At 38.0% G+C, this 16041-nt stretch overlaps 1 protein-coding gene across 1 annotated transcript; it reads right to left on the reverse strand.

The window, feature by feature from the left end:
• Window positions 1-1653: 1653 nt before the first annotated feature.
• On the reverse strand, window positions 1654-15173 carry LOC133980961 (uncharacterized). Its single transcript, XM_062419850.1, is given in 22 exon segments — window positions 1654-2010; window positions 2192-2272; window positions 2391-2863; window positions 3018-3141; window positions 3277-3373; window positions 3502-3632; window positions 3766-3984; window positions 4093-4233; window positions 4468-4668; window positions 4749-4901; window positions 5056-5205; window positions 5374-5548; window positions 5815-6073; window positions 8731-9675; window positions 9762-9885; window positions 9976-10197; window positions 10280-10473; window positions 11203-11498; window positions 11693-11982; window positions 12083-12380; window positions 12768-12884; window positions 15136-15173. Coding segments are annotated over 22 exon segments (5085 nt in total).
• Between the last annotated feature and the right edge of the window lie 868 nt (window positions 15174-16041).

Consider the following 16041-nt stretch of genomic DNA (forward strand, 5'->3'; position numbering starts at 1 on the left):
AGAGACCGTAACGGTTGTTTACAACTAATATTGCAGCATAACAAATGTGCTGAAGCAGTAAAGGAAATGAATATGCACGGACCTTATCACTCATGTACTCATAGATATCTTAAAGAAATAAAGATGTGAAATGTTGAATATTCTTTGAAGATTCTGAGGCTGTGTTTGTTGGGAAAAGACCTTCTGGTGTTCGTTTACCCTGCTACAGGTGGCACTTAAAAGAAATTGTGTATAGTGAAATGTAAGGGGATGGTCAGGCATGGGAAATGGGTATGAAAAATATGTGGAATTGTACTAAAAAAAATTAATTAACTAAATTGAACTAAAATGTTCATAGCTGACATTAATCATTCATGATAATTAACTGTTAATGCTGATTCTTAAGTAGGCATTAGTGCACATGGGCAGCAAATGAATGACATACATTCCCGATTCAAGTGAAAGATTTTTATTTAAAATACATACAATCAATCAGTTACAATGTACTTATAAATCACAATCCGTACATTGTATGTAATTAAAAGTGTTAATAAACATACATAACACAACATAAAAAACATGAACATTAAAAGAAAATAAAACAATAAAAACAACACATAATTCATGAATAATAAAAACAAATTTAAAACTTGATTATTATATTATTAAATTAATAACAATTAAAATGCAATTTAAAAATTAATGCAAAAGTTTAAAAGATACATTTTTAGCTGATTTTTACACTACTGAGGTTGCCTGTTTTGTGTGTGCTGGTAGGGTGTCGCACAGTTTAGGGGCATAGATGGAAAAAGCTGCACCTTAAATATTTTTTGAGAAAGCAGCTGGGTATTTGAGGATCTAAGGGCTTGTTCAGACATATGGTGATTTAAAAGGTTGGTTAAATAGGCCAGACCTAATTTTGTTTCTTATTTCTTGGGTTTAAGGACTAGGTATTCAGCATGCTGAGGCTGAAGTTACTTGCATATGCATTACTATTGGTAATGCCATGCACATCATGCTTCCACTTTTTATTTAATGAGTACTTCACACATCCTTGTGTTGCAGTCTGAGGCCTCCAGTTACTTGTGAAATTGTTTCAAATCATTGACCCTCCAGAGGTGGTGCAAATTTCTGCACATACCACATCACTGCAACATGCCTGTCTCAGCAAGGGACCTTTGTTGCATGTCACCACCATCTGTCACTCCCCTTGGTTCCTGTCTGCCTCTTCACTGCCCACAATCCAATAAAGGCCAAAATAATATTTTTTATAAGAAAAGATGTGTTTTAAATGAGGTCATAAGGGGGAGGTGTAGAGCTTCAGATGTCTCAGGTACTCAAAATGTTTTGGCAAAGCCCATAGCTTGTAATGCTACAATATAGTAACCTTTAGTCAAGTCCAGTAAAATAAATTAGATACAAAGGGTTAATGGAAGTGATAGTGCTAAGAGAAATTGTACAGTAACCCGGTTATATGTATTTACTTATTTATTTTGGCATCAAAGTAAAATGTGTCAACATAAACAAGTTTTGAGTGGCTTATTATTTTGCTCCACATTCAAATATGCAAAAATGTGTTTTTTAATTTAACTATGAAAAGCAATTTCAAATGATCAAATAAAAATGTGCGCTTCTGTTCACTTAATTGACCACTTAAAACAATACATATTAAATTTACCTAGGATATTTCCCCGTCATGCCTTTTTTGATGTTTCTCTCTGGCCGCAGTAAAATTATGTAACATTTGGGAACAAAAATACACAATAAAAGTCCAAAACTAGAGGCTAAAATTGCAAATATTTCCACAGCCACAGTGAACTTCCCAGGAGAGCTGACATAAGCAGGGATGAAAGATATCCAAACAGCCCAGAAGATTAGCATACTGAAGGTGATGAGCTTCGCCTCATTGAATGTATCAGGTAGCTTGCGTCCAAGGAAAGCCAGGAGGAGGCAGAGGAAGGCCAGTAGGCCAATGTAACCCAGGACCAGGTAAAATCCAGGGGGCCATGGTTCCTTACACTCCACAACAATCTACAGTACAGTATGTCAAATAATATCAATCATTGCATTAGACTGTGAAATACCTTACTGCATATGATCACATTTTGCTTCTTTCCAGTTTCATGAACAAACATTAAAGCCCCTATGTGTAGGCAACTTCTAGTGGTGGCGTCAAAAAATGATCCTGTGGCCATCAAACCATGTGACTTACTTTTCCAGTCGAGGCTTGGTAGGTTGGGTTCCTGAATGGGAATGGAGGTGCACCCAACAGCCAACCAGTACAGAGACAAACCTGGGGTTAATAAGAGGACATTCATTAAGTGTTGTCAGAAGGTGTAAAAAATTATATTTTACAAATTTCATTAGGTGATTCTTTGTTGAGGTTCAAATTAATCTAGAAGTTTTCCCACCTGAGGAGCTGTAGTGCAAATGATCAGAATTCTCTGTTGGGATGGACCAAACAGCTTCAAAGCCCAGGAACCAGGTGCATTGGCTCGAAAGGCTGAGAGAACCACAATGGTCTTAACAAGGAGGCAGGACAGACAGAGGACAAAACTGATACCGAAGGCTGCCTGCCGCAGCCTACATGTCCACACAGAAGGCTGACCAATGAACACAAGGGAACACAAGAAGCAGAGCTTGAGTGAAAGGAGAAGCAAGAAACTTATTTCTGAGTTGTTGGCCTTGACGATGGGTGTGGAGCGGAAATGGTGAAAGACAGTAGTGATGATTGTTGTCAGGATGACACCCAGCACTGTGAGTGCCACCAGTATGATGCCCATAGTGTCGTTGAAAGACAGGAATTCTTCTACTCCAGCGACGCATTTAATATGGTCTTTGTCGGACCAGTAGTATTCAGGACATTTTGTGCACTCAGTGGAACCTTTGAGGTCACATAAACACTATGTAAACACACACAAACTCACTTCATACAAAGCAGTTTAAACTTGTGTTACATTTCAATGGTTTTAATGGTTCTGTGTTTCTTACATGTTTAAAAATATATGAATACACAAAATATTTATGGACCGACTGACCAGTCTGATTGCTGATCTCTCCATCAGCACAGGGCAAACAGTCAAAACAACAGTGAGGCTGTCCTGGACGTCTGGCCTGCCTGCTGCCAGGTTGGCACGGTGCACTACACTGGGATACGGGCACCTGGACAAGGGACCATATAAAAAGGAGACCACATAAAGGAGAAGGATTAAAAAATAAAATGAATTTAAAACATGAAGCCCAGATTTATATTTTTGTATCATAAATCATTTTTAGAGGACATACAGCATAACCTACCTGTGATTGTCCTTTTGTCCAGACAATGGTGTTTTTATTCATCTGCAGCTGTTGTCCTAAAGGAGCTGAACCATCATAGCTTCCCACTTTGATGAATCTAACCACAACATAAATGATTTATATTGAACACAAATTCATTCATACATCATATAACAATATTGCTTCATAAACCCATGCTGTAATTTTTGCTCTTAAAATAAATTTGTTGTGCTTGTGTACTTTCACCTAATTTCATCATTGTTGTCCTTCTGCCAGTTAATGATGTCATAGAGAGGGACTGGCTCTCCACTGGAGTCAAAATATACCTTCTCCTCAAACTGGGTGGTGAAATTCACTGTCTTCAGATGGTGCAGCAACTATATGGAATTAAAGAAAGAAAGTACAAAATCACAGAAGAGGGTTTAGCTAACGATAATACAGAAAATAAATACTCTTTGAATAAATCCAATATTGACATGCTTATAAACTTATATATAGTGTTTAACTTACCTGCCTCGAAGAAAATGATTTCTTTTTCTCACACATTCCTTTAGAATCACAGCTCAATAAACGGTGCAGAGCATGAGCAATGGCATACACAGCTTTATACACATTATAGGATATTCTGACTTGAGAAATGTCAGTGTAACTGCTATCAGTAAATCTTAGATCCTCTGAACCAGTGCATACAGGCTTTTTAGCAGCACTTTTATAGTTTTTATCAAATGACTGATTGATGCTGCTTGTTTTCACCACAACAGGAATAGCCTGAAACACAGTCTGAGAGTCAGGTTTGTCCTGGGTACCAGTCACATTTTCTTTTAATCTGTCTCCCACAAACTGTAGTCTGCAGCCAAACAGCTCTTCCCAGAACATGTTGACAAATTCCATACCAGGTTCTGGAGAAGGGTGGACATTCAACAAGAACTCTTTTAAGCCAGGGATCCAGACTCCAGGGAAGGAGAAGCCCAGTGTGCCCTCTAGGAGGGGGTGGAAGTGGGGTGAGGTCAGCAGGCTTGCAGTCACCCAAGCTTCACTGGCTACCCACTGTATCCCTGTCACATTCCTCTGAGCCAGCTGGAATTTTAAGCATGAATAGTTTGACAAGCAGACAGATCACCACGAGCAGTGAAAAAAAAATGAAAAAAAGTGTTATTCATATTTTATGCCCCGCCAAGTCTTAAGACATTATCTATGATGAGGCATGCTCACCTCTGAAAGTAACTCCAATAGCTGTCCCTCTGTAGCAAAGACCACTACTATCTGTGCCGTTGACCTCTGCAGTCTATCTGCCATCTCTTGTATCTCAGCCAATGTGGGTGATTTGGAGATGGTCAGATGAAACTCCAGACACCCACCTTGTTGTTTAAACTGATTAGAGAATGCCTGAATGCCATAGTGACTGTAGTCATCCTGAAAGATGATAATAATCATGTTAGTGTGTTTAACAAAGTGTCAAACTAAAATTGAATATAAAGAAGGCCTCATCTCACCGTGGTACCTATTGTTCCCACCCAGCGCCAGCCCAAGAAGGTGACCAGCTGTACAAGACCTCTAACTTGAAAGAGATCATTCGGCACGGTTCTCAAGAATGATGGGTACACATGCTTGTCAGTAAGACAAGTACAAGTGGCAAAATAACTCACCTACAAGGAGATAAGGTTATTAAATAGATACAACGGAACACTGTTAAAACATTTGTAAACATTGTTGATTTGAGTTGAGTGTGATTTATATCAAAAATCTAATTATAGTAGAATGTAGATAGAACATTAAGTACTGTGTGTGGTCCTGTCTTACCAGTGGGATATTGAATGGGCCAAAAGTGTGAGCCACAGCTCTTGTAGGGGAAGAGGATGCAAGGCCAATCACAGCAGGGACAGGAGAACCAGCCAGACATGAGGGCAATGTCTCAGATTGTGTACCTATTCTCTCCTTTGTTACATTTTCCTTTATATAATTTCCATTAATTTGAGCACTTCTCTTGGTCTTTAATGTCAGCATCCTTTTCTTTTTTGTTTTTTGAACTGTCTTTACCTCCCCTGTGCTAATACCCCCATCCTTTGACATGTACATTTTTTTTTCTGTGTCTGTCATTTGGTCCACTTTACAAGTCACAGCTGTGGAGTGACTGACTAAAGAGAAAAGAGCTCGCAAGCTGGTGTGAACATGGTCACAACTGTCCATGATCAGGTAACCTAATTTAACACCGGGTAACAAACTTGAATTTTGGTTAATTTCCTGCACTGCAAACACCATGGTCATCATCCAACGGAAGGCTCTGTGATCAAAGCTGGAGAAAATTAAATAATGCATTCTGTCATTCATCATCATAAGATAGAAAACACAGTATCACAGAACATGTAAATGGTGTAGGACCAACATAGAGATCGTATTACAGCAAGAATAAATTATTTCAGTTACTCATTTTGTAACAAATATTTGTTAACATGTACATTTTGTAACATATACAGTTTTATAATAATATGAGGTTGCAAGACTGAGATAGATGAATCAAAATGCAAATATATCAGATATCAATAGTATCCTCATACTCACCCACTGCAAGGTGTGAGCAGTGGTTTGCTGTTGTAGCTGTGATGTGGCTCAGGGGCCACATAGTGCAGAGGAAACAGCCCTCCAATCACAACATCCCCTTCTGACTGCAGGGCTAGAGCTTCACTGTCTCCCAGTCTCACACAGTGAGGTAAACTAGAACTATCACCACTTACTCCCTCTATCTTTACACCAGTCAGCCTCTCTGCCATAGTTTCTTCTTCCACCACACCTCCCTCAAAACTTATACTTTCCCTCTCCTCTGCAGAATAAGAGACATCGGAGAAAACAGGGCAGAAAAGAAGGCTCAACAAGGCCCAAAGAAACAACCAGAGAGAAGGGGTTAAATTCAGTGCCGATACTGGACCCATAAAGACTGTGTGTGCTGGAGACAATGGTACTTGAACATAATCTCTTAATGGTTGATGAAGTAAACAATATAAAAACTGCGATGCTCACTTAATTTCATTGGTCATATGAGTCACAGTCACAGATCAACCAATCACAATGAAAAGCAACAGCACAGGAGAGAGGACAAATGAGATGCATGTAAGTTATGTCTTAAAACTGGAATGTGGGCATGAATTGTATGATAATAATACTTACATTAATTAAGATCACTTTGATACTTACATTATTTTTTGTTTTTAAAGCAATGACAACAATTGTATCCAATACATATATAAACACATGAAATGAGTGATCGGTGTTTCATTTGCTAGCTTTTTCAGCCTTTTCAGCCTGTGCAAATACTCTGACTGAGCTATTTGAATAGTTAATCTTGGCATTTTGAAAATGTTATAGAACGGAACCCATCTTTGTTGAAAATATTTGGAAAAATGTGTTTGACTCATCCCTATATTTGAGAAATCAGAAAATGCCCTGGTATACTGCTACCACCTAGTGGACATCATATAGTGAAGCTAGTGTGCATGTGATTGTTTAGTTCACATGCTAATGATTGATTCACAGCAGAGCATTGTTGATGTCTTTGTTGGTTTGAAAAGTTTACTGTATAGCATACCATTTTTTCTCCAGGGAAGAATGTCCAGGTCTATCTATCTATCTATCTACCTACCTATCTATCTATCTATCTATCTATCTATCTATCTATCTATCTATCTATCTATCTATCTATCTATCTATCTATCTATCTATCTATCTATCTATCTATCTATCTATCTATCTATCTATCTATCTATCTATCTATCTATCTATCAGCAAGCAATTGTGGGTCAAGTCATCACCAAGTCATAAAGCATCACTTCAGTGCTACAATTTTTATCTATTATAGTTTGCAGCACTTATCTGTTCATGAGCACATAATTGCACATGCAGTCACGTATATAATCCCTCAGTTTTATTCTGAGTCTGTCTTATGGTCTCCTCCCAGTTGGATGTGCCCTCCACACAAAGGAAGCATTCTAATCCAATGCACAAACCACTTTATCGAGCTCCTTTCAATGGGAAAGAGTGGCCCTCACAAGAGACATCTTGTGTCATCATCATTCCCAGAGCCAGCTGTCATAGCTTGGAGTCAGCATGCCAAGGCCAATTGGGCCCAGCCACCAGACTAGGAGATCTTCAGAGAGCCTCCATCAGGTATGAAGACACTGTTTGATAGGGTGTTTGGAAACACTCAGTCAGTCATGACAACACAGGCCCCAGTGTCATTGGTGTAGGCAAACCCCTCCAACACACTTTAAAAGCCATGTCGAAAAAATGGGTGTCAGTGGATGAGGTCTAGGTTTCCCAAGGAGTGGCTGGACTAAAAGTTAAAATATACCTGACACCAAAACTGCTTAAAATGGATTAAAAAACAATTATACCAAAACACAGAACACTCACAAAATAAAACTGTGTTTCTCATGTGGCTGCAGGTACAAATACTGAAGCTTTGTTAAAGCTCATTTTATGTTCTGTCATTATGCTATTTCAGTGACTCCTTGAACCAATATGTCTGTGTACTGACAATTGTAAAATTCTGTATTCAGACTGTTTTCTAGTGTTTACATGTGTACAATATGTAATATTGTTATATCTTTCTAGTGTTTATATACACATTAAAGAAACACTCCTTAGTTTTGTTGTACAGTACTGCCAAAAAAATTGCCTGTTTCAGACAGAGGCTGAACTGAGGAGCATGAAGAGGCAATATACGTTTTTTAATGTAATATTTCAGTAAAGCCAAATATGGACCTGGAAATGTGCACAATATGTCCCAATTCAATGACTGGGGACTTATTGTGTTAATACTCTTAATTAAAGAGTAACAAAAATAATTTTATACACATACTTCCAAATTAAGAATTATTAAGTATGATGAATTACACATTTTATTGTAAAAAAATCAAGTTTAAACTTAAATATTCCGCAGCTTCAATGTATCATACATGACAAGGGTTTGCAAACATTGTGACAGTTTATTGCAATATATGCTTATCTTTTTATTGCACTGTATGTAATGTACTATGACTGAGCTCCCTCTTTCTCCATCAAACTCCTTTTTAATAATGTTAACAGATTATATATATATATATATATATATATATATATATAATTGATATATATGTATATATATATATATATATATATCAGTTTTTTTCAGTATATATATATATATATATATATATATATATATATATATATATATATATATATATATATATATGTACCTTGCATTTTATTAATTTGCATTGTCAGACATTTCATATTTTGAATATCCATGTTTTTTGTTTCCAATTCTTACTGTTAAATGTTTGTTTTATGTAAAGCACATTGAGTTGCCCCTGGGTAGGAAATATGCTATATATATAAAGCTGCCTTGCCATGCCATATAGCAGATAACACAGATATTTGCAAAATAACATTAAATCCCCTAAAAACTGAGTAGGTGTTGCATATGCACAACATGAGTACTGTATATAGCCATCTTAACTATCTGCAGTCCTCTGACATCCTAGGATTGATTTTTGTTCATTAAATGTTTCTTGGTGTTCTTTTCTGGCTGAAACAATATAATAAAACACTTTGGAGCAAATATACACAGTATAAGTCCAAAGCTGGATGCCAGAATGGCAAATATCTCAACAGCCACAGTGAACTTTCCAGGAGAGCTGACATAAGCTGGTATAAAGGTTATCCAGACTGCACAGAATATCAGCATGCTGAAGGTGATAAGCTTGGCTTCATTAAAATTGTCAGGTAGTTTCCGTGCTAGGACAGCTAACACAAAGCAAAAGGTAGCCAGTAGGCCTATGTACCCAAGCACAGCCCAGAACCCAATAGCTGATCCTAATGCACACTCCAGGATGATTCTCTCCTTGTATGTGGTTAAGTTTTTCATTGGAAATGGGGGGCTAAGAACCAACCAAATAGTACATATTAAAACTTGAATAAATGTGAAAGACACTACGGTCATTCTTTGCTGTGGGGGACCAAACCATTTCATGACATTACTACCTGGGAGTGTAGCTCTGAAGGCCATTAAAACCACTATAGTTTTTCCCAGAATGCAGGAGATGCAGAGGACAAAAGTGATCCCAAACGCTGTGTGGCGCAGCATGCAGGACCACTCAGAGGGTGCCCCAATAAATGTTAATGCACATAAGAAACACAGAGTCAGGGAAAAGAGCAGCAGGAAGCTCAGCTCAGAGTTGTTGGCCCTGACAATTGGAGATGCCCTGTTATGAAAGAACACAGCTGCTGTCATGATGGCCAGAGAGGCACCGCCAACTGAGAATGCAGCCAGGATGATTCCCAGGACCTCATCAAAGGAAAGAAACTCTACAGGCTTGGGGAAACAAGTGTCTCTTTCTGCATTAGGCCAGAACTCCTTAGGGCAACGGAAACAACCAGGGGAGTCTGAAAAAGACAAAATATTAGAGGAGCTTTTAGCAGTCACATAGTCTATGTTATAGATAACTGTATATATATACATTTTATTTTACCTGTAGCATTGCTAATCTCTCCTTCAGGACAAGGTATACAATCATAGCAACAGATCGGTTTTCCTTTCTGCAGCACTTTACGAGTTCCTGGACGACAGCTGTCACTGCACACTGACACAGGCACCTGTCAGATAGATGCAAACTCATACATACTCATACCTTTGCTACACAGATGTAGTATAATACAATAAATCATTGCTGTTAGGCTCCTTACTTGTGTGCTATCCCCCACCCAGGTGAGGTTCCTGTTGATATTAAACTCCTGGCCCACTGGAAGTGATCCATCATAATGCCCAACTGTCACTACCTCAAAGCTGCCACTTTTACTTTTCTGCCAGTTAACCAGCTCGTACATAGCCACAGGGTCACCATTGGCATCAAATGACAAATGATAACCATTTTGAGAAAAATTGACTTTCTTCAGCTGAGTAAGAACCTGGGTTAAAGAAATGTAAAATAAATGTTATATTTCATTTCATAAAATGTAGACAGGTATTCTCTTATTTATTTTGACTAACCTGTGTGGACTCTATCCTGGTGAATTTGTCACAGTGACTTGTGGAATTTGTTTCCTGACACACAGCATTGTGAATGGCATGTGCTATTGCATAAACAGCCTTATACACCATGTTAGTGACTCGCAGCTGAGATGTGTCAGTGTATGCAATCCGGAGCTCCTGTATGTCTTCACTTCCATCACACACACGCTCATCTGTGGCAACACCTACAAACACACAGAAAGACATATTTTTAAGACATCACAATGATACTACAATTAATATTGTTGCTTATATAATTATATGATACATGATTCATGACTATTATCACTCATTATTGTTTATTATTGATGTTTACACTGTAAACTGTCCTCACAAAAAACTATTTATAGTTTTAATTCTATTCTACTTGAGAATCATTCTTATTTTTCCTTGTATAACATAACTGTGCTTTCCCAAAGCACAGCTATGTTAATTTGTTTTTCTTGTATTTGCTACTATTCGTGTTTCAGTTTGTGCAGGGAAAAAATATTGTATATTTTAGTGGCCTTTAGTTACAGTATGTCATCTCAGGTTATCATGAATTAGTTATCAGGCAGTAGTTTAATATATTTATGAAGTTTAAAGTTTAAAAGCTACAACATTTCATATGTGATAAACCACAACTTTTCTTGACTCAGACATATTATTGTGAGACTGTATTTATTGTGTGCTTCAGTGTAGTCTCTACAAAATAGGGCAACTAGACTTCAAAGATGGTCATATTATTGATACTTATCTAGTATGATTAAATTGTTTGATCTTACTTTTACATGTGTTCATTACTGACAGATTTTCTCTCATTTAATTAAAAATGAGAAACACAATGGTCTTTAAGCAGTTATGATAAAAACACAAATCGAAAATCAACAAGACAAAAACAAAAATCCACACAGCTTTCTCACTTTTCCCCAGCCGACATTTGAAAGCATCCTCCCAAAACTCAGTAAGTAGTGGAGAGGTAACCACTTCAGTGGGGGAGAGATCAAGCAGAAAGTCTCTCAGACCAGGGATGACAGATTTCTGAATGCCAAATCCAATTGCCCCAGCACAGAAGCTGAACCTCAGCATGTCTGGGTCTGTTACCCAGGACTCACTGCCTATCCACTGGTGAGGTGGAAAGGGCTGGCGAGACAGCTCCTCCAGCAGGATCCTCATGTCTCCAGAAGCAACAAATGCCACAACAACCATAGCTGTTGACCTGGAGAGACAATTAACAAGCATGATAAATACTTTAATGCACAGTACTAGTCTCACTGACTCTATATTATAACAATATCAGTAATCAATGTCAGAGTAACAAGAGGACAATATAATAATTAAATAATTTTCCATGTTATTTATGGTTATTTTAGTATGTTTAAGTGATTTTGTGTGCAGAAAGTCAGTGAGGACCTGCGGATAACATCAGCCACTCGCTGGATCCTGCTGTGTGGGTGGGTCCGGTAGAAATATTCGGAGTATTCCACACAGATCCCCTCTTTGTATGCTGCGTGCAGGAAAGACGCCATGCCATTATTTCCATAGTCCGAATCAGACCGGACAGCACCTATCCAAGTCCAGCCAAAGTGTTTTACCAGTTTGGCCAGAGCGTCAGCCTGGAACTGGTCACTTGGGATTGTTCTGAAAAAACTCGGGTACTGTTGCTTATTGGACAAACATGCACAGGTGGCAAAGTGGCTCACCTAGAGGAAAGAAGCTCAGTGTCATTCTTTAACGGGAAAGCACACACAATCAGTTCTGGGCTATTTAACACAAAGTTAGCCAGAAAGTCTAAACGCTTACTTGAGGAATGTTAAACGGCCCAGTGATGTGCGACATGCTGATGGATGGCGTGGACCCAGACTCACCAACTATAGCCATCACCACACCTGACTGTGAGCAGTCAGTTGCGGTGATGTTAAACACCGGATCCTGTCCATTTGAAAGCTGGAACGCCACGTGCACCGCCACGGGGACTGAGGCACACGAGTCGTGGATCTGGTAACCAAGTCTAATGCCTGGGAGCAGCTCCGTGCTGTTGTTGATCTCCTGGATGGCGAAGACCATTGCGCGTGAGAAGCGCAGTTCACGGGAGTCAATGCTGCACACAGACACTCGCTGTTGACATTTTTTTTCATATGATAAGGACAGTTTTTCAACAGAACTCCTAAACTCACTAACAGTAAATGTAATTAAGGCATTAAAAAAGACAACATTAAACTTAATTTATGCAATGAAGTATTCTTACCGCAGTTAAATGCACATGTTATCAATTATAATCAAGAAAGACAAAATCGCATTTTTAAATAATCACACTCTATAATTTATTGTGCAGTTAGTGCATACTGATTTGTCCAATAAAGTAAAATATATAGATATATTGTAAAATGTTTAACACTACACACGTTTGCAACATGATTTGGCAAATCATAAAAACATTTTTTTCCCCATTCAACCTTTAATACCCCAATTATTTTTTCTTACTAACCTTCCTGTGCACCTTAGTGGCTCAGGCATGCTGGTGTAGTTGTGCTTCACTGTATGCATGTAGTAGTGTATGGAGAAAACTCCCCCAATAATGTAGTCACCATCCATTGAGAATGCAGGTAGACGACTAGAACCCTGGAGCTTACATTTCACAGATGGAGCCTCGGTGACCCCAGCATCAGTTGTAGGCTCTGTATGCCCTGCCTTTTGGTTCACACCATCCCCATAATTGTTCAAGGCAAGACATGAGAGCAGCTCAAACAAACCTGGAGCCAAGCTCAGCACAGTAATGAGAGCTGTGATTTCCATGCCTCATGTGACATGTGTGCATAGGTGTGTTTTCACTAGTTTATATAGCTTTTCAGAGAAAAGCTTCCCTCCTTCTACTGTACGTCAGCTTACTATACATCTGAGGATGACCTCATTCAGTGGACAATTCTTATCCAAATCTTTCACTTCTATAGGCTCCATGTACAATATAATTTCAACTGAATGTCCCTGTTCCTTTTCTAGTGTCAATGCCAGATATCTCCACAATTTTTTAGAATTATTTTACAGTTTTTTTAAATAAATAGCAAGGTCTATTGTTCCACTATGACTGTCATGACAGCAAGTTGTGTTTCCGAGTTTTATTGCAATAACCAGAGTTCAAATTTGCAAATGCAAATCTCCCAGTTTGAACAGCTGAAGAGATGTTTGATGTGCAAAACATCAAACTACATGCTTTATAACACAATGCGTCACCTGACCTTTTTATATTCATAGCTCTATCTACAGAGGTGTCTGCACCTGCATCCTTATCTGCTGAGTTTGAAGTTTGAAGGATGAATCACATCTTTGCCTTTGTTAACATTCTGGGAACCGAAAGTTGAACATGCTCACACACATGCTCATACTCTGCACACAGCCATAAGACAGTATAGGCTCAATAGACAGTGCACCTAATCTTAAGACATTAAAACATATAAAATGTCCCATTACAATGACATATTTTAAACTAATATCTTGTAAAATGTATCATAGATAATACAACGGTCTTCTGAGTTGCCTGTTAATGTTCAGCTGCTCTAAAATCTGAACTAACTCCAAATAATTGGAGTTTAACATCTGTGAATGCTTGATATGCATTTACATGTTCAGGCAAATTGTCAGGCCTTGTCTGATAGTCTTACAGCCTAGACTGATGATAGAAAAATGTCCCTAAAATTACCAATATGTGTGTTTTATATTTTCTGGGTGTTTGAAAAAGTTGGCGATACAACATTTTCTTTCAGAACTGTTTGATTGGTTATGTTAATACTGGTTATGTTATGTTATGTTAATTACATGTATTTTTCATAGTTGTTGTATATGTGCTTAAGTGCTTGGCCTCTGTATGTGTGCATGCATGTTTGACACAAACTGTCAAAATTACATTTTCATGACACCTATTTAGAGTAAGATATTAACTGAGCAACACACGTATATCTAGTGAGCTAACCTGCCATGTGCAAACTCAAGTGTTCATCTAATTCCCAAATGCAAGCTGTCACCCATACTTTAAATTTGCACAGAGCAGTTTAACGAACAGAGGAAGACAGACAGTCATTTAAAGACTCACTCTACTACCACCTAGTGGAAGTCACAGCCAAACTCGCAGAATACTTGACAGTGAATTGGATATGCTGAGAAATTATTTGTGGCTTGTGGTAAATTTAAAATAATGTGACTAATATAATGTTTCTTTTTCATACTTCATTCCAGTAACCAAAGATATCACATTGTTCATAACAATTGTAAAAATAAAAATTACCTGTATATTTTACAGGGGGGAAAAAGAATGGTAAAAGAAGGTTACACATTGTGAATTCAACCCTAGGAGCCAAGTATAAGCTTGACCACTCTCTGCAGAGCATATATTTTCTTATGCACTTTCAGAGAAAGAGAGGGAACAAACTGGACAAGCTGTCACCTGGTTGGGTTAGTCTGGGGAAATGTCTATAAAACAACACATAACTATGTCGGGGTCAGAGTAGAAGCATTTACTGCTTGTGATATCAAGGTTTAGAACCTTTAATGCCCATTTAATGCGGGTTCCCTGATGATTCAGTAGGAGTAACTAGTGCAGCAACAAAGTTATGATCCCTCACTGGCTTCCCAACTATTTGCTGGATTTACTCTTATGTGATCTCACTCCCTTTGGCTCCTGCACTATGTTGGAAAGTGTGTCTGTCTTTCTCCTGCAATGCGAATACCAACTCTTTTGTGCCAGTGAATGGCGAGAACACAGTGCATCTGCAGAAAAGCTCACATACCAGATAACAGGCTTAGTGGGCACAGAAGGAAGATATCAGAGAATCCCTTAACCAAAGACACAATGATATCATGGGTGGTATTTTAAGTTATTAACATAACTGTCAACTCTCATTCTGAATAAAACTGAGCTGAATAACCTTTGCATTCATTTTGAAGATATCACAAGAGGCCATCAGGACATCTGGAGCTATAATAACAGGTTTTGCTGGAGGACCTGGTATTTCTCTCTCTCTGCACACTCTCTGTCACAACCTTTAGATGCCTTTAGATTTGTTTAGTACAACTGAGGTAGACACTTTGGGTTTCCTCTATTACATGTCTTACATGTCTTGTCTCTCTTTAAGTTTGGTTCAACACCGCTGTTTATTCACAAACCATTTTTTATGACTAGATCTACCACATCATAATCAATCATTTCTGATCAGAAACACATCATTTGTATTATAAAGCGGCTACAAAAGGAAAGGCTATCAGTTCCTATGTCAAAAGACTGCTATACCTTTAACATAATTGTTCCATGATAGATACCTAAATACTTGATTGACTTTAAGAGACAGCAGCTGGGGATGGGCTTTGAGTTTCACATACAGAAATAAATAACTTATTGTTAAAGAAATTTACAAAATATATGTAATATATTATGTAAATAATTTAAATATTTGGTGGATTTTGCATATATGTTCTGCACTATATATAATTATATAATTATACACTTTGCAACTGTACACAACTGAAATGATGGTCTGTGTATTAAGTCCTACCCACACTACTAGCTGCACCCTGATGAGTGGTGTGATAGATTAAACAATGACGAAAACAGCAAGATAAAGAAGATGACATACCCCTGCATATAAAATTGACCAACTGTGCTTCAAGATTAAATACGGGTGAAGGGAGGAGGGCAGTTATGGGTGCATTTCTTGACATATACTTACTCTTTTATGTCTACCTGATCTTGATTTTGTTCTCGTCTTCTTATT

This window comes from Scomber scombrus, chromosome 5 (genome assembly GCF_963691925.1).
Source record: "Scomber scombrus chromosome 5, fScoSco1.1, whole genome shotgun sequence".
Lineage (NCBI taxonomy): Eukaryota > Metazoa > Chordata > Actinopteri > Scombriformes > Scombridae > Scomber > Scomber scombrus.